Source organism: Melospiza georgiana, chromosome 25, assembly GCF_028018845.1.
Source record: "Melospiza georgiana isolate bMelGeo1 chromosome 25, bMelGeo1.pri, whole genome shotgun sequence".
Lineage (NCBI taxonomy): Eukaryota > Metazoa > Chordata > Aves > Passeriformes > Passerellidae > Melospiza > Melospiza georgiana.
The window spans coordinates 5425729-5444043 of NC_080454.1; the positions used below are offsets into that span (position 1 = coordinate 5425729).

The 18315-nt window shown below is 52.3% G+C and overlaps 1 protein-coding gene and 1 pseudogene across 2 annotated transcripts; one reads left to right on the plus strand and one right to left on the minus strand.

Annotated features, from left to right (window-relative positions):
- Positions 1-5049: 5049 nt before the first annotated feature.
- The window catches only part of LOC131093377 (uncharacterized), a 1138058-nt pseudogene continuing 1124792 nt past the window's right edge, over positions 5050-18315 (plus strand).
- LOC131093417 (zinc finger protein 239-like) lies at positions 13038-16023 on the minus strand. 2 transcript variants are annotated; one of them, XR_009115569.1, is made up of 3 exons: positions 15838-16023; positions 14668-15684; positions 13038-14565 (listed from the first exon to the last, which is right to left on the minus strand). XR_009115569.1 is itself a non-coding variant. In XM_058040583.1 (2 exons), the coding sequence occupies exons 1-2, from the start codon at positions 15944-15946 to the stop codon at positions 14762-14764; spliced, it is 1032 nt and encodes a 343-aa protein (XP_057896566.1). In that variant the 5' UTR covers positions 15947-16023; the 3' UTR covers positions 13038-14761. The 2 variants fall into 2 exon arrangements, 1 of the variants encoding a protein (XP_057896566.1); XM_058040583.1 differs by having other exon boundaries at positions 13038-15684.

Consider the following 18315-nt stretch of genomic DNA (forward strand, 5'->3'; position numbering starts at 1 on the left):
GTGTCATTTTTCGGGTTTATTTTGCCCAGAAAATGAACCCGGTCCTCCGTAACTTTCTTCTTATTGTCTCGTATTGTCTTAATCTCAATTGTTCAAATTTTTATTACTCTAATTATATTGCTATTTTTATGACCATTTTATTACTATTAAACTTTATTTTTTTTAAAGTGATGGGTGTTTTTCACAATGGAGGCATGGGAGGAAAAGTGGATTTAAGGGTCTTCAATTAGTTCTCATTATTCTGGTCTGCGATTTTGGAGTTTTTTGTCAGAAATCGCTCCCTTCCCCCACTCATCCACAGAGCTTTGGGCAGTTTTCCTTTTCTTGCGGTTAATTAAAGCGGTGCACTAATGCGCCTAATTAGGGGTAGGAAAACTGAGGGCTTTCCTCGGAGCCGGAGCCACCGGAGCCGCAGTGCCGGGAAAGCCGTGGCGGGAGCTGCGGAGAAGTTTGTTTGTGTTTTCAGCTCAATCCACTCGGGCCCGGGCCCGTTCCAGGGCTGCTCCTCAGCTCCGGCTCTGCCCTCGCGCAGCCCGGGGGGCCCTGAGAGCGCGGGGCGGGGCTGTGCCGTGTGCAGAGCCCGCCCCTGGCTGGGATTGGGCGATGGTGCCGTCAGTCGTGGTTGTGGCGCGCTGATTGGTGGGAGCGGGGCGGAGCAGGGCCCCGGTGGCGGGCTGAGGGCGGCCGTGGCTGGGCAGCGGTGCCATTGTCGGAGCGCGTGTGCGGTGCCGTGAGCGGCGTCAGCGGCCGGAGCGCGGTGAGGCGGCGGCGGAGCTCGGAGGCGGCCGCAGCGCAGGTGGGAGCCGCGCTGGGTTGTGCGGGGACTCGGGGCTGGCTGCGGGCCTCGGGGGCGGCAGGGGGCTCGGGCGGGTTCGTTGTGCCGTGTCCGGCGCGTGTTGCCGCTGGCGTGAGGGCGCTGCGGGAGCGGCTGCCCGCGGTCTCCTTGCGGCCGCTGCCTCGGCAGGAGCCGCTGCCGGAGCAGCGCTGGCTCGGCCCGGTTGCTGTGGCTGGGACAGAGGGGGCTGCCCCGTGCCCGGGGCTGTGCGGGGAAATTGCCGTGGCCGGAGGTTTCTGTGCGCAGAGGAGACAGAGGAGTCCTGTAAAAGTGACTTTATTGCTGAGCAGAGGGAGAGGCCGTGGGGCATTTGCCGTGCGCTCTCTGCCATTGTTGTAGTTCACAGCTTCTTTTTTATCCTCATTTTCCCGGCCTCATCTCCCTCTCCCTTTGCCCCCTGGCTGAGGTACTTGGAAGGTTCAGACTTCCCGGTCCGCCAACTGCATGTCCTCGTTAATGTGCGCCCTCACTTTTGTAAAACTGCCGATATTCACGGCTCTGTTAAGTCTTTGTTCTTCTGGAAGTTCAGGAATTCAGCGGGACTTTGTCTGAGACGCGGTCCATGTAAATTAATAACAGTTTTTGAAACTGATGTTTTTTCCCTTTCTTATGTACAAGTCCCTGACCCAATCTCTAGGCAGATTCACTCAGTGATTTTTTTTTTCTTTTCCTTTTTTTTTTTTTTTTCCTTACTGAGTCTTCTTTGGTTTTGGGATTATTCGCAGTGCCCTCATTCCCTGTCCCTCTGTAGCCGTTTCTGCATCTGGAGGCCTGGCTGCCACCTGCATCCCCTCGCTCAGCTGCTGAATGAGCTGCACTCTCAAGGTGTGGAGCATGGTAAAAAGATGAGAGTTGCTGTAGCACGTCAGAGGAAAAACAACATTCGTTTAACCCATGGTCTGTCCGGGAGCCACGAAACCATGGCCCCTTCCCATCCTTTCCACATTTGGACCAATACATGAACTGCTTTTTTGTTTCCGTTGTTTTTTTTTTTTTTTTTCACCACTTTTCCTTTGTCATCTCTTTGCCAACAGCAGTTTGAGTCATTTAATTTTCCACAAACTCCTCCTTTGTCTGCTAACAGATGATCTGATCCCATCCCATGGTTAAGTGTTGTGTTCCTCATTTCAGTGGATTGGTCGGCAGGAAGGTCAGGAGCTGGAGCTGTCTGGTTGGTTATTCCGAGGAGAGCTTGTAATCTAATGATGCCATTGAAATGAGAAATGGGTTCTGTGGCTCCTGATATGAATTGGTTCGGGTTCCCAGGGGCTGGTCCATGATGTTGTAGGATTTGTTCTCGTAGATGTTTATGTTTTTGCAATTGTTTGCACTGCCTGAAGAGCCAGGGCTGCATCAATGGCCGATTTTCTGTAATTTAAACATCAATTTAAACTTGGATTCTCAGCTGATTTCACTGAAGTTGGAGTAGCAGAAACACCCCAGTGCTCTAATGTACCGTACATAGAACAGACATTGACAGCATATGTTGGAGTGGGCAGAGGGATGATTCCCCCCCATTTATTTATAGTGAAGTTTTCCCAACATTCTCCATGTGCTGTTTCCCTTTGCAGCTTCACCCGTTTCTGTTGCAGGGTCAGATATCCTCCCCCTGGGCTCTGCCTTGAGCTGTGCAAATTCCATCAGTGCCAGCAGGCAGAGCTTGGGGTGAGGGGCAGAGGGAATCAGCCCAATTCCTGCCCCAGGCAAGAGACCCAGGTGCATTGTCCACACTTTGCCCAGCAGTGTTCCTTTGCATTTCTAAAGCTCCTCTCCAGCCTGACTAGAACCAAAGCTTCTCTTCCCTGGCAGTAATCTGATGACTCCCCTGTTCCTTTCCCACCCACCTTCCCTTGCTTTTTTTTTATGCCTTTTTTTTTCTTGTTTTTAAACAGTATTCTGTTAACTGTTTATGAGTTAAAGCATGACCTTTAAATCTCTTCTAGTTTTGTTGCTGGTCGTTATCTCTGTAGGTATCTTTTGGACTGTTCCCAATCTGTTCAGGTGTTAAACTCATCTCCATTGAGTGGTGTAACACCTCTTAAATAAAACCTTGAAAATTTCTTTCCCAAAGGCAAAGACAAACCAAGCCTGAGCAGAGAAATAAGATTTAAAAGAACCAAACTCGGTACATTTTGCAGCAGTGCAATGGCAGGCAGCCCAGAGTGTGGGTGTCAGTGAGCCCCAGAGTGGAATTGTGCCGTGGTGTTCCCCAGCAGCTGTGGCAGTGCAGGCCCAGCCAGCGCTGAAGCTGCAGCAGTGGCAGCAAGGCTTGGCCCCAGTGGCTGGAGATGGCAGAGGAGGGTGGCCATGATTGCAGAGGATTCCAGGCGAGGATCTGTGGGCAGGCGCAGGGGCTTGGCCCGCTGTGGAGCCCTGGCTGCTGCTGCGTTGCCTTCAGGGCAGGCTCAGGGGCGGCCTCCCATCCTCCTGCTGCGGGCGGGAAGTGCAAATCTCCGGGGCTTCAGAGCCCTTGAGGCCAGGCTGAGGGGTCCCCCCCGTGTTGAGGTGTGCTGGCGGCTGTTTCTGGCCTCAGGGACACTTGGCATGGGCCCCTTGGCCACCAGTGGTGCTGCTTTGCACTCCTTAGGCAGGAGCCGATGTCCTGGCTGGGTGTTGGCAGCAGCAAAGTGCCAGGGCAGGCTCTGTGCCAGCCCAGCTTCCTGTGGGAGAATGTGCCTTGATATCTGCTCCAGTGGTTGCTGAAGCAGTGAGAATTGCTTTTGCCCCCCTGTTAGGTGCCATGGTGTCAGCAGAAGATGTTGAAGCCTTCCTGCTCAGGGCATTTCAGTGCCAGGCTCTCACAAGCACCCACAGCTGCGCAGGTTGAGCTGAGCATGGGGCGGTGACCTGCGCTGTGTCTGATTCCCCTTCCTTCCCTTCCCTGGAACAGGGTGTTGCTGTTAGACACCACTTGTCCTGGTTGCTTCTGAGTGCTTTGGAGAGACTCCATATCTAAATTTCCCTCTTTCCCTGGGGCTGCCCACACTTCTGGGTTCACTTCAGCATAGGCCTGGCCAGACATCTGACACAGAGGTACAACAGAACCGGCCTCTGTATCCCTTTTTATAATATTAATTTGTGTTACGAGTTTAGCGATCAAATCCCTTCCCAGTAAATCATGATAACAATTAGGAGCAAATAAAATTTCATGCATTTCAAACCCATCTCGTAGATCTACTAATAGTGGTTGAATAAAACCATACATGTTTCCCCCCCATCTCCTCACTAATCAAACATATTTTTATCATTTTCCCCCATTCGGTCTGAGATTCAGAGTGCATTGAGAGACCCTTGTGTCCATCAGGAAATGCCTCCTCTCAATGCAGACCCTGCCTGAATGTTCTCAAGGGCTGCAGTGTGGAGGGTCCCTGGTGTGATGGGAGCTGTGACAGCCCTGCCAATCCATGTCCATCAAGGGGTGGACTTGCTGGTGCTGAGGGTGCTGCTGTCTGCTTGCAGTGTCCTTGTGCCCTGCAGCTGGAGCCCTGGTTCCTTGCCAGGGGCTGTTTGGGTGGGCTCTCCCCTGCCGAGGAGGGCAATGCCTCTGCCAGGTGCTTGTGGCCGAGCCGTGCCCTGGGTGCTGGGGCCCCCTTGGGCCCTGGGGTTGATCCCTCAGGGGCTGTAGGAGCTGTGCCCTGGCCTTTGCCTTCAGCTTGGCCTTTTGCTGCTCCCTTCTTGCACTCACCTGCTGTGCCCTTATGCCCAAGTGCTGCAGGGCCTTCTTGTGCCCCTCCTGCAGCCCCCCTCGCTGCCTGTGAGTGCTCATCCTCTGACAGCTGTTGAGCTTTCTGCAAAATCATTTGTATCTCCAGTAACCCTAACAAAAGCCTTAAAAGATAATCTCCTTGCTAAAATGTACAATCCGCCTTTCCCAGGTGTTCCTTGCTCCTCCTCCTTGTGCTCAGGGTACCCTCCCCAGCCCGTATCCCAGAGCTGCTCCCTGTCCTGCCGCAGTGTCCAAAGGCGCCCCCGGCGGGCAGGGCCGGCAGCTCCACAGGGCCGGGCAGCGGCCGGGGCGTCCCGCAGCCTCCTGGGGGCCGGGGGCCGCTGCCGGCCCTGCCCGGGGCTGGTGGGGTCAGGCAGCGCCCGGCGCTGAGCCCCGGCTGCCCCACAGCCCCGGCCCGGCCCCGCAGCTCCCCACAGGCCCCCAGCCCGTGCTCCCGGTGCCGCAGCTCTGCGCCCGGTGCTGCCGCCCACAGAGAAACCCCCTGAAACCCTGACCTCCTTGATTTCCTGGCCTGGAAACCGGGGATACAAAAGATCTGAATCAGCTGACAAGTTTTGAGGCTAAGGCCCTGCTGATAAACATCCCAATCCTCAGTATTTTTCTCTTCCTCCGCTTTTCCATCATCCTTTTGCTTTCCACATAGATTCCTCCTGCAGCTTCTTGCCTTAACCATATTGCTGCACACTCCCCTTCACCCAATCCCTTTGCAGCACACCAACACCATCCATGCCCTGTTGTCCAAATGCGAGGGGAATTTGGGGAGGTGGGAGTGGGGCAGCGCCAAGGCCGGGCCCCCCCGCGCTGTCCCGGCGGGAGCGGCTGCAGTGGGGACCGAGTGCGGGCGGGAGCGGCCGAGAGCCCAGCGCTGCCCCAGCCCGACCTGCCCCAGCTCCATCCCTGCCCCTGCCGTGGGATGCTGTGGGTTTGGGGGGAAGAGGGAGCCGGCAGTGGGTGCTGGGCCTGGGACAGGAGGAGAAGGGAAGGAGAAGCAGGGTTGAGGAACAAAAGGGTCAAACGATGCACGTGAGAGGAGAAGGTGGGATTGTGCAGGAGAAGGAGGAATAGCAGGAGGAAGAGGAGTGGGAGGAAGAGTAGCGACACAGGAGGAGGAACAGAAGAGGAAGCAGCACAAGGTTCCACCTCTGCCTGTATCTGCAGCCTCCAATCCCAGCCCCAGGAGCGTTGCCCCCCCTCCACATGCAGCAGGTGACCAGGGATTGGGATCCACGATTTTCCCGGGGTGAATCTTGGTGTTTCTGAGCTTTATTGGCCTAATTGTTGGTGCTTTGTTTTTTTGTGGGGGCTGAATCTTTGTATTTTGGAGGGGGCTTTGTTGAATCTTGATGTTTGGGAAGTTTTTGATCTGTGTCTTGATGTTTGGAGGATTTTGTGCTGACTCTTGGTGTTTTGGAGGTTCTTACATATACAAGATTCCCAATGACTTCCTGAGATAAACTTGAGCAAGTAGGAACTCCCAGTCCAAGACACTCTCATTTTGTTTTTTACCCATACCAGGATTTTTCATTCCTAGGACGTGTGTGAATGGAGCAGGAGGAAAAGCCCTGGAGATTCCGCACGAGGAGGGGCAGCAAACCCAGCCCAGGGAGCTGCGGGGAGGAAAGAGCCCCCCTGAGCCGGGAAGGCGGCCGGAGATGCAGCCAGAGCTCAGAGCTGGTGGAGAAGCCCCATGGCAGAGAGAAGCCACACAAGTGGGAAGGGTTTTAGTCGGAGCTTGGACCTGATCGAGCACCAGGTGATCCACACTGGGGAACAGCCCTGCAAGTATGAGGAATGTGGGAAGAGTTTCAGCTGGAGCTCCAGCCTGACGCGGCACCAGAGGATCCACACTGGGGAGAGGCCCTTTGAGTGTGAGGAGTGTGGGAAGAGCTTCAGCCGCAACTCTGTCCTGATCCAACACCAGAGGATCCACACTGGGGAAAAGCCCTTTGAATGTGGGGAATGTGGGAAGAGCTTCAGGCAGAGGGGGAGCCTGATGCAACACCAGATGATCCACACTGGAGACCACCCTTATGAGTGTGGGGAATGTGGGATGAGCTTCAGCCAGAAGGGGAGCCTGATTCAACACCAGAGGATCCACACTGGGGCAAAGCCCTATGAATGTGTGGAATGTGGGAAGAGCTTTAGATACAGCTCTGGCCTGAGGAAACACGAGATGATCCACACTGGGGAAAAGCCCTATGAGTGTGGGGAGTGTGGGAAGAGCTTCAGCATGAAATGCAAGCTGACGGAACACCAGAAGGTCCACACTGGGGAAAAGCCCTACAAGTGTGGGGAATGTGGGAGGAGCTTCAGAGGAAGCTCGGCCCTGATTCGGCACCGGGTGATCCACAAGGGGGAACGGCCGTACACCTGCTTGGAATGTGGGAAGAGCTATGGGTGGCACACTGACCTGAGAAAACACCACCAGCGTGTTCACTCTGGGGAGAAGCCCTACAAGTGTCCCCAGTGTGGGAAGAGGTTTCACAGGAGCTCCGATCTCCTCAAACATGAGCGGAGTCACAGGGAGGAGAGGCCCTTCCGCTGCCCCGACTGCGGGAAGGGATTCAAGCAAAACTCCAAACTCACCATCCACCGGCGCATCCACACGGGGGAGAGGCCCTACGAGTGTGGGGAGTGTGGGATGAGATTCTCATTGAGCTCAACTTTTACCCGACACCAATGGAGGCGCCAATAAGGGAAGCCCTGTGAGTGCCCCAAGTGTGGGAAGAGCTTTGTGTGCTGCTCCAGCTCCATCCCCCATTGGAGGATCCACGTTGGATGATCCCCAGTGACCCCTGTTGGGCAGAGCCCTGGTGATCTGTGGTCCTGGTGATCCAAGTTGGAAGGCATCTGGCTGGGAGATTCCACATCTTCCTGGTTCCCTGTGGGCACCTAGATAAACCCAGTGGCAGGAACATCCATCGGGACGCAGACCTACAATGGGAATTCCTTGGAGAGAAGAGATTTGTCATTTCAACCCCATAAAATCTTTTGCATTCAGTCCTGTCTTCTGGTGACATTAGGGAGTACTGAATGGTCCCTGAGGTATATTCTGTGTCGACTATAAGATGCTTGTGTCCCCAGTCTGTTCTGTTTGTGCTGAATAAGAAGTTTTGCACCTTCAAGACTTGTCCTGAGAGTGAAGGGGGGAGAGAAGAAGCACGGAGTTTGTTTTAGACACTGCACTCACTCCTCCACATTCGTGTTCCTGCACTGTGTTGTCTGCAGATGGGCAGACAGTGGGACAGAGCTCTCCATTGCTTTTAGTTAGTTTTAGCTAACTGAACCAAAGTTCCCTGAACTGTGGGGTTTTTTCCCTTCTCTTTGGACCTGTTCAAACCTGCTCTGGCCTGAACACCAGAAGAGCACGGGCAGCTCACACCTGTGGCCCACCGGGCTGGGCCTGGGCTGCGGCATTTCCAGCACCAGAGGGATTGATAAGAGACTGAGTGAGCTGAGCTACAGCCACAGAGGGACTTAGTGAGTTTGTCTCTCTTTTAGAGCAACAAGAGGTTTTATTGTTTAATATTGTTTAGGTTTTATTGTGTAATAAACAGGTTTTTCCACTTTTCTCCAAGGAGGTATTTTATTTTTCCTGAACCAGTTGGGGGAGGGGCCGATTGAATCTGCTGTCCAGAGGAACTCCTTTGGGAGTTCTCTCCCAAATTTGCCCTGAACCAGGACAAGGTCTTTTCCAACTTCAGTGATTCCACAGTTTTGATTTCCTGTTGCCCAAGGGTGTCTTCTGCAGCCAAATGGTGAAAAACTGGGGAAAAGGCCAAGATTTTGGAGACAGTGGGATAGAAATTCCACCAAAAAATGTGCTTCCCTTCCACCTAAGCTGTGGATCCTCAGCTGGTATGGACAAGGAAATCCCTTTCTTTTGCCTCAATTTTGTTTTAATTTCTCTTTATCCCTTTAAAATATCCAATATTGAGGTAAAAATAGACATTGAACTTAGATTTGGGTGTGGTCATGGTAGGAACATGGACAAATGGAGAGAGACTTGGGGATGCATGGATATTAACAGAGAAGGGGCCATTTGTGGGGACATGGGGGACATGGGCATGGATGGAGATATGGGGGACAATGACAGGGATGGAAACATGGTGGGGAGACAGCCATGGGTGAGGACATGGTGGGACATGGACAGTGACATGTGGGGACGTGGCCATGGCCAGTGCCATGGGGGAACTTGCAGGGGATGTGGAGGATGCTGGGTTTGAGGGAGTTGAGGTTTCCTGGGAGGGACTTGGGTCTTGCTGAGGCCTCTGGGGACCCCAGGCTGAGCAGCTCCAGCTGTGCTGGGAGACCCTGGGGGAGGTTCTGGGGCAGCTGCTCAAGGACCCCCTGACCTGGAGCCCCAGCCAGGCATTGGGCTCCTGGAAGGGGATGAACGTCCTTGTCCCCAGGAGGGAAATCCCAGCACCCCCAGGGTGTCAGGGGCAGCTGAGAGGCCACAGCAGGGAGCAGAGAGCCAGACAGAGCTGTCACACTTATAAGCTAAACCCCAAAAGTCCCAAAACTGAGGGATTCCTCCCAGGAAAAAGCAGCCAGGAGCTGCCAGAATTGAGGGAAAGGGGGAATGTGACCCTCCAAACTGAGCAGGAGGGGCCTGCATCCCCCAAAACCAAACACAGGGGTGAGGGCTGGGGCTGGGGGCACAATGGAGAAGGGGTGGAAGAGCAGGGGAAAAGAGGATTCAGAGCGCAAGAGGGATGACACCCCCAAACTGAGTTGGGAGGGGTCTTTGGGTTGGAGGAATGATGAGTGAGGGAAGGGAACGGTGGGGATGGAACAGAAAAAGAGCGGTTCCACGGGGATCCCATTGTGTCCCCATCATTTGATTCCTGGAGTGATTCCCTGAGTCTCTGGAGGGGAATGGATCCGCACTGGGTGGGTCCCCAAGCCCCCTGCCCCTCCCTGGGGGGTTCATGGGGGGTTCCCTCCACCCAAATGCTGGTGATGCTGCAGCCATGGGGGAGATGTGGGATCTGGATTGGGCAGGGAAGGAAGAGCAATAGGAAGAGGAGGGAGAGGAGGAGGAGGATGGGGAGGAGGAGGAGCAGGAACAGGAGGAGCAAGAGGAGGAGCCCCAGCAGAACCACTCTTTTCCCACCTGCCCACTGAGTCTGCAGCTCCCCTGGCCCTGGCAGCATCGATTCCCCAGATCCCACAGGTGAGCAGGGAGGGGGAACTGACCCCAAATCCATCAGGGAATCTCTGGAAGGGTTTGTTTCTGGGGAGGGGATCTTTGGATCTTGCAGGTCCCCAAGGGTGAGATACAGATGCCCCTTTGGAGACTTGTGGAGGGTTCTGGTGGCAAACTGGCTAGGGAGGTGGTACCAGTTGTGGGGGGACATTGGCATCAGAGTGGGGAGAGCAGCAAAGGCCAATTCTGGCAGCCTGGAGGGGTGGGGGAGGCTGGAGATGAGCAGGGTCTGGGCCTGCCTGACTGTGGACAGGGCTGTTACTTCTGGAGCTGTACTTGGGCAGCAGGACCAAGGGCTCACCCATTGTTTTTCCCCCAAGCCAGGATTTGTAAATCCCAATCTTTGTCTGGGTGGAGCTGGAGGAGGCTGCCAGGAAAAGGAAGATGGCCTGGGACACTGAGGCAGGCGAGGAGGAAGTCACTGCCCCTTTGCCCCTCTCCTCTGGTCCATGTCTCAGCCCAGCATTGCCCCTGGCTGCAGGACAATCCCACTGCTGACACCATCCTGCCAGGGATGAACTGGTGGGATCCCTTCCCCTTCCCTCTAGCACAGAGGAAAATCCCATCCTCTCCTTGTCCACAGCTCCTTCCTCATTCCTTCCTCTCCTTTTCTTTCCTTACCCCAGGCACTGAGCAGCAGATGGAGACCGGGGAGAACAAATCCCTGTGGTATGCACATTTCTTTGAATAGAGACAATTCTCTCTCACAGGATTTTTCCTGGGAAGCTGAGAAAGCTCAGAAACGAAGAAAACAATTCTTATCTCATTTGCTGCACCGGTTGTTTGGCACATGTGGAATGTGTTATGGAGATTGTTTACCCAGAGTGATTTGTTAATTGGACACTGGTGATGGTTGTTTGGACTGATTGACCAATTAGGTCAAAGCTGGGTCGTGACTGTCTGGAAAGGGTCGGAGGTTTTTCTTTAGTATGTAATTTAGTATAGATTTAGTATAGAAATAGTGTAATGTAGTATAATATAGTATAGAATAAAGCATCTGTTCAGCCTTTAAAATCATGGAGTCAGAGCACATAATTTCTTGGATGGGTGAGACAAAGTAGAAATTTAACAGGATAGAAATGCATTTTTGGATTGAGGTGAAAAGTGCTGTTCTGAGCCTGTAACTTGTTTATCTGTGCTTAAGACTCCCTGTTCTCACAAGAGAGGAAAAAAAACAAAGAAAAAATCTTGTGCTCACAGAATGGTCTCGACCAAGAGAAGGAATTCAAATTCCCAAGATAAATGGAGGCCCCTTTGTTGGGGGCAAAGGATGAGGCTGTCCAGAGAGCTCTCTGCGCAAAAGGCAAGGACTGATAAAAACTAATTGCAACCTGTAACGTGAAATCAGTAGAATGAATATGAATGAGACTATATGCATATGTATAAGCAAGGGGGAATTCCCAGGGGTGCGCGTGTCCTTTAGGGAGAACAATTCCCACATGTGTCCAGCGCTAAACATACCGGCTTTACAACTTTTTACAAAGTTGTGGAGTTTCTCTTTTTTTTCCACTAATCATTTTGGCGAGCCAGCCAGGCGATTGTCTGTCCCTGCAGGGGCGGAAGGGAGGACGGACTCCTGGGTGCTCCCTGGGATTTTCCTGGAGGAGCTCTGCTCCATCTCGGCTTGCCTCCTGCAGATACAGACAATGACCTGCTGATGTGCAGATACACAGTACGTCTGTCAAAGGGCCTGGGGAGATAGGGCTGCTGATAAGTCACTCAGAGACGTCTGAGTGCACAGCCTCATCCCTGTGCTTGCAGGCAGCCATCTACCAAGAGCATGGTCAGCGGCAGAGGTTCCCGGTTGATAGCGCAACTGGGAATGGGTTCATTGTTCAATGGAGCGGCCGCTAGCGACTCTGGGGTGAGCTGAGTGAACCCGAACTTTGTGTGCTTGTGGTGTCCAGACATTGTATGGCTAATGCATTGTGTGGTTAATGTTGGCGTGTTTGTAATCGTGTGAGTGCATGGTGTATAAAACAGACCGAGTGAGTGAGTGAGTGTACCCACGGCGTGCGGGGGCAGTTCTACCCATGTCTGAAGCAGCCAGGTGAGACCCGGAGCGCTGGCTGGGGCAGTCTGTGAGGGCAGGAACACCCCGTGGAGTAGTGGAACAAGTGGAGAAACGTGGGTGAGGACATTTAGTCATTTACTGTGTTTAAAGGTGGTGATGTGTGATTTGTGTAGATTGTGCATGTTTTACCCGTGGCTAGATGAACTCAGGGGATTCTTCTGCCCCCGCAGTTTGGACTTGGTCCCTGGAATTTTACTGTGTGCTGTTATTTTGATTGTGTCCAGAGTGTGTGAGGACCAGAAGAGGCTGGATAAGCTGATGTGGGTAGATGATGAAGTGTTGCATGTTGGGTTGTGTTGAGAATAGTGGGCACTCTTAAGAGATACCCCTTTCCCAGTGAGTTTGTGTGGTTCTTTCCCCACATTGTGGTAATTTGATTCTTGGTATTGTAGGCTTGTGTTTGTGGAGATTTTAGGATTTTGTTTGCAACAAGTGTAGCATTTTACATGGAAAAACTGCAGTATGGTGATTTATGTTTAACTGTGATAAAACAAATTAAAGGAATTCGAGCAATTCCCCTCCCACAGCAACCTAAGCCCTGACTCTCGTGAATTTGAGATGCAGGGTGTGTGTCTGTGTTTGTGGGCATATCAGATTTTTTGCTGTAACAGGCACAGCTTTTTGCAAGGCAGCAAAGTGAGTGTCAGTAGAAACAATGCTTGAATTAGATTGTGCGGGAAGAGAACTGGGAAAGAATGAGATTTTGTAAAGCAGAGTTTAGGTGGAAGAGACCAAGACAGGCACTTTATGTTATTCTAAGGAAGCCAAGGCTACTCAGAGAGCTCTAAGGAATTTAGTAGCAACCAGTCACGAGAAGCAAAGAAGTAACAGGATGTTTGAATTATTAGAAAAGAGAGTTTCATGTAATTTAAGAAACCCAGCAGAAATAATTAAAGCTGAGTGCGTTCAGCTTATTTTATACCCCAAGACTTTGAATTAAGGCAAAAGGCTGGGATAGGGTAGAAAGATGGGAGCTAAGAAAATAGAATTTCTAGTTGACACAGGGGCAGCAAACTCAGTGTTAAATAAAGCCTCGATGCCTGTAACAGATGATTATGTTATGGTAAAGGGGCAACTGGCCAATCTGAAAAATCATATTTTGCAAACCATCAAAATAGTCATAGTTTTTTTGTATGTGCCCAACTCTCCAAAGGCCCTGTTGAGTAGGGACTTGCTGAAGCAGCTGGAAGCAAAGATCACATTTAAAGATGGAGAGATTATTTTAGAGGTAAAGGATCAAGAATATGGAGATATATTGAGCTTAATTTTAACAATTAGTGAAACTGAAATTGAAAATAAGGATGAAATTTACAAGAAAATAATGGATCCAATGTTTCCTGGGGTATGGGCCTCTAACACAGCAGGGAGGGCAGAGAATGCACCTCTCCTTAACCAAGTTAAGGAAAACAACGGGCTAAGGTCAGGCAGTACACCTTTTGGCAAACCCATACACCCTACTAACATGTTTGGCACCTGAGCTACCCTAGTTTACTGTTTTAGATCTGAAAGAGGGGTATTGGCACACCTGGGGAAGGGACCCGGAAGTTTAAAACAGGCTATTACAACACACTACAACACTAGTCCACATTTGATCCCAGTCCATAAAATCTGTCATATTAGATCCAGGCCATATTTGATCCCAGGCCAAAGTTGATCCCAGTGAATAGTTGATCCCAGTCCATATTTGATCCCAGTCCATATTTCATCCCAGTCCCTATTTGATCCAAGTCCCTGTTTGATCCCAGTCCATATTTGATCCCAACCCCTATCTGATCCTAGTCCATGTTTGATCCCAGTCCATGTTGCCCTGCATATATTCCAAAAGTCTGCAATTCCAGCTTCCAGCCAGGAAAAGATGTTCCTGCCCTTGAAGGGAAATGGAGCAAAATCCTACAGAGACATTTCCCTGCCAGCCTTCAGGACTTCAGCACCCTGGACTGGGAACTTAAAAAGTAATTGGGAAATAAAGTAATAAATAATCAGGGGAGGGTCTGTGGGGACAGAGGGGTCATCTAAATCAGGGCAGGGGACAGCAAAATCAGGGCAGGGTCAAATTATTCAGGGCAGGGGTCAATTAAATCAGGGGAAGGGGAATTAAAACAGGGAAAGGTCAACTAAATCAGGGGAGGGTCTTTGGAGGCAGGGGTCAATTAAAACAGGGGAGGGGTCAATTAAATCAGGGGAGGGTATTGGGTGGTCCCTGGGGCAATAAATCAGGGGAGGGTTGTGGGTGGTCCTGAGGCAATTAAATATAGGGAGGGTCTCTGGTGGTGCCTGGGTCAATTAAATCAGGGCAGGGTATCTGGTGGTCCCGTGGGTCCAGGGAGACACTGAGAGAGAAACAGAGCAGGCAAAGAGAGGCAGGAGAGAAAAGGGGACACCAAGACAATGAGCTGAGAAGGCGGCACTCTGCAAACAGAACTGCAACAGACTGAACATGAACAGGAGAGAAATCAGTAAGTCTCAGAGTTTTATTTGCTGTCAAATACATCCCACACACCCAGCCCCACACAATCTCCATCCCACCACTCTAATTGAGACCCCACGACTCTAAATCACCTCCCAGCCTCATGTCAGCCTGATGGCTGCGGAATCGAGTGAGTTTGGCATGGGATTGAGTTTTTTGAGGTGGGTTTGAGCTCTTTTTGGGGTAAGATTGAGCTGTTTTCACTGAGATTTGAGTGATTTGGAGGTGATAGATCCATTCCTCTTGGCTTCTGCAGTGTAAAGAGATGGAGAATAGAAAAAAATTAAGGTGAAATTAAAAGGCGAAACAGCCAGGTGTGTTCTCAACATGGATCACAGGGAATGTGGCTCACCTGGGCTGTGGCCAAAGTGCCTCCTCCAGTGGGGGATGGAGCTGGAGCAGCGCACGAAGCTCTGCCTGCACTCGGGGCACTCACAGGGCTTCCCTTACCGGTGCCTCTGTTGGTGTCGGGTCAAGTGAGAGCTCCTGGAGAAGCTCTTCCCACACTGGGGACACTCGTAGGGCCTCTCCCCAGTGTGGATGCGCCGGTGCCTGACGAGGTTGGAGTTGTGCTTGAATCCCTTCCCGCAGTCGGGGCAGCGGAAGGGCCTCTCCTCTGTGTGAATCCGATAGTGCAGGAGGAGAACAGAGCTGGTCTGAAACCTCTTCCTGCATTTATCACACTCATAGAGCCTCTCCCCAGTGTGGATGCGCTGGTGGGTGATGAGGTCGGAGTTGTGCTTGAATCCCTTCCCGCAGTCGGGGCATTGGAAGGGCCTCTCCTCTGTGTGACTCAGATAGTGCCGGAGGAGATGGGAGCTTGTCTTAAACCTCTTCCGACACTTTGAACACTCATAGGGCCTCTCCCCAGTGTGGGTCCTCTGGTGCTGGGACAGGCTGGAGCTCTCTCTGAAGCACATCCCACACTCGGAACATTTGTATGGCCTCTCTTCAGTGTGGATCCTCTGGTGCTTCATCAAGTGGGAGCTCCGGCTGAAGCTCTTCCCACACTCCTCACACTCATAGGGCTTCTCTCCAGTGTGGATCCTCTGGTGCCTGATCAGGTCAGAGCTCCACCTGAAGCTCTTCCCACACTCCACGCACGTGTGGGGCTTCTCCCCACCAGGGAGCTGCTCATGGAGCACCAGCTCCGAGCTCTGGCTCCATCTCCGGCCACCTTCCCGGCCCAGGCTGGCTCTTTCCCCCTCAGATCCCCGCCGGCTGCGTTTGCAGCCCCTCCTCGTGCGGCATCTCCGGGGCTTTTCCTCCCCGTTGGCTTCCTGCGCCGTGGAGCCGCTCAAAACGGCCTCTTCCACCAGGTTCTGCCGCGGGCATTTGCCCTCCCTGCTCTCCATGCTCAGCCCGTGCTCTGGGGGAGGAAGGACAAGGACAGGATGGGATTTGCCTCCGTGCCACAGGCAAGGGCAAGGAGATCCCCCCAGGGCTGAGCTGCAGCCGGGGCCGTGCTGGGCTGGGAGATGGAGCAGCACAGAGGGGAAAGGGGCACTGACTTCCTCCTCACCTGCCTCAGTGTCCCGGGGCATCTTCCTCTTCCTCGCAGCCTCCCAGGCCTTGGCAATGGGAAATCCTGGTTTGGGGAAAACAAGGGATGAGCGCGTTTGTAGGAGCATCGGGGGGGTAGGACGGTCGGGACAGAGGGAGACGAGAGAGCTCTGCAGCCAGGTCGTGGAACTTGCGGTTTATTGCAAAGGGCCTGGGTGCAGGGCCCTGCTGGGAGCTGCCAGGCACAGCTCGGAGCAGGCCAGAGATAAGAGAGGGGTACAGAGGGTGAGAGGGTAAGAGAGTAAGAGGAGAAGAGCGTATGACAGTAAGGTTCCTGTTACAATACAATCAATCTTCTTCTGTGTTGAGTATTTGATTTTTCACTAACCGATCTAGTACAAGATACAAATCCTACAGCATTTACATTCAGCCTGTAAGAATCATTACATCACCACACTGTGTTACATTTTAAACCCTAAAATCTCCTCCTTGGACCCCTTCTATTGAGCTAGTAGAGTCTGCTCTGACCCTTGGATCTGTCTGCGAGCAGAGAGAATTGTTTCATCAAAAGGGGATTACCGTCAGTTGAACCACACCATTGTTTTCCAGTTGTTCACTAACTGAGGTATCTCAGAGCTTGCTTTCATTTCAATCTTCCTTATACTTTTTATGTTCACAAAATCTTTTGCCAGACAATCATATTTATAAGGCTTTTCTGTTTCATCTTCCCCAACACACATTGAGTTTGAAGGTCCCTCTGCCCAAATCCATCTCTACAAGTCACCGGCCATCAGGGCTCCAGAAAAACCTCCCAAACACCCAGATTCAGGCCTGAAAAAGCCTCCCAGGAGTTCCCCATCCCTGGTCCCTCCCCTCTGGTGTTCAGGGGGTTCCCGCTGTCCCAGCTTCTGGGGTATTGCTTGGATTGGGGGTCCCCCTTGTGCCCGGTGCCCGCCCTGCCCAGGCTGCTGGCAGTCCCAGCAATGCCAAAAGCTCCCCCTGCTTCACTCTCCCCATTTCGGGATGCCGGTGCTGTTTGGGCTCCCGAGCTCCCTTCTCCCCTCATTCTCTGCTCTGGGCTGTGAATGAGACGAGGGTTGGTTGTCCCAGACCTGCCAAGTGAGTGCTGGAGTCTCCCATGCTGCGTTTCCAACTTTCCTCGAGGGAAGCAGCCAGTAAAGAGACACAGCGAGTGATGAGAGGAGTGAGAGAATCCCCCGGGTAACTGGGTCTCAGAGAGGGGCTGGACCCCTCGGAGGAAGGGAGCAGAGCAGTTTCCGAGCCCAATCCACTAGGAAATGGGACAAAAGGGAACCCTAAAAATTCTGCTGCTTTGAGGGATAAGAGAGCCCAAGAGCATCCAGAATGAAAACCTGCTGGACTGAGGAATTAACATTGCAAGAACATCCACGGTTGAGCCAAATTCTGTCGGATTGAGGATATGCTCAAGAGCATCTGGGGTTGGACAACACAGCTGGGTTGAGGGATATCCAAGAGCACGGGGACTGGCAAGGAACACCTAAACTTGTAATAGGTGATGTGAAAGTGTAGTATATGGTAGAGATAATTCATGCTATTAATGTATAAAATATTGTAAAATCCACACTATGTCTTTTAACCATCCTGGCAGGGAACAGCATCTTATTCATATACATCTAGTTCCTGGACTTGGTTGAGATAAACATCGTGGTTTTTAATGAAAGAATAGAAGCTTCCAGGGCGATAATCGCTGGCTTCCCTGGGTCACCAGGTCCAGCCAAGAGTGATTAACACCTCGAGGATTACAGCTACCAAGATGATCCACAGCCCCACCCTGATGCATGTGAATGCTGACTTCCCTGGAGTCTACTGACAACATCAGACACCTGGACTGAGTCTTTGTCCACCTCTGCACAGGTAAAGACACGGTTATGCATGGGGAGAGACACAAAGAACACTCGGTCATCTCTGCCTCGAGCAGAATAAACTGTAAAAGAACTCGCTGCGTCAGGCAGCATTTGTGAACAGGGGGAGACTCTGACATTCGGAGCTCAGATCCGTGTTCACCCAGCACCGAACCCGGGCTCGACGCTAACCCTTGGCTGTGGTAGTGTAGATGACCGAACTTCAGTCTCACAGACAAATTAATAAATCTTTGCTAAATTTTCCTATAGGTTTGGCTCTCGATTTGATAATTTATAACAGAAGGTACCTTATTGTTGTCTTGTGTGTGAGAGTGAGTCACACACAAAATCAGCCTCAGCTTCCCGGGTGGGTGGGAAGGGGGGGCTGTGCAAAGAGGAGTGTGTGACCCACAAATAAGCCATTGTTCTCCTGGGCGTGTGAGGGCTGTGGCATAAGGTACAGGTGACCTGCAAAGGGCCATTGTCCCCAGGGCGTGTGAGGGGGCCATGGCTGAAGAGTGTGAGTGACACACAAATCAGCCTCACAGGTGAACGGCACCGGAGGCAGCAGAGTCAGGGCCCTCCCAGGAGGCCCGGAGATACTGAGACCCAGA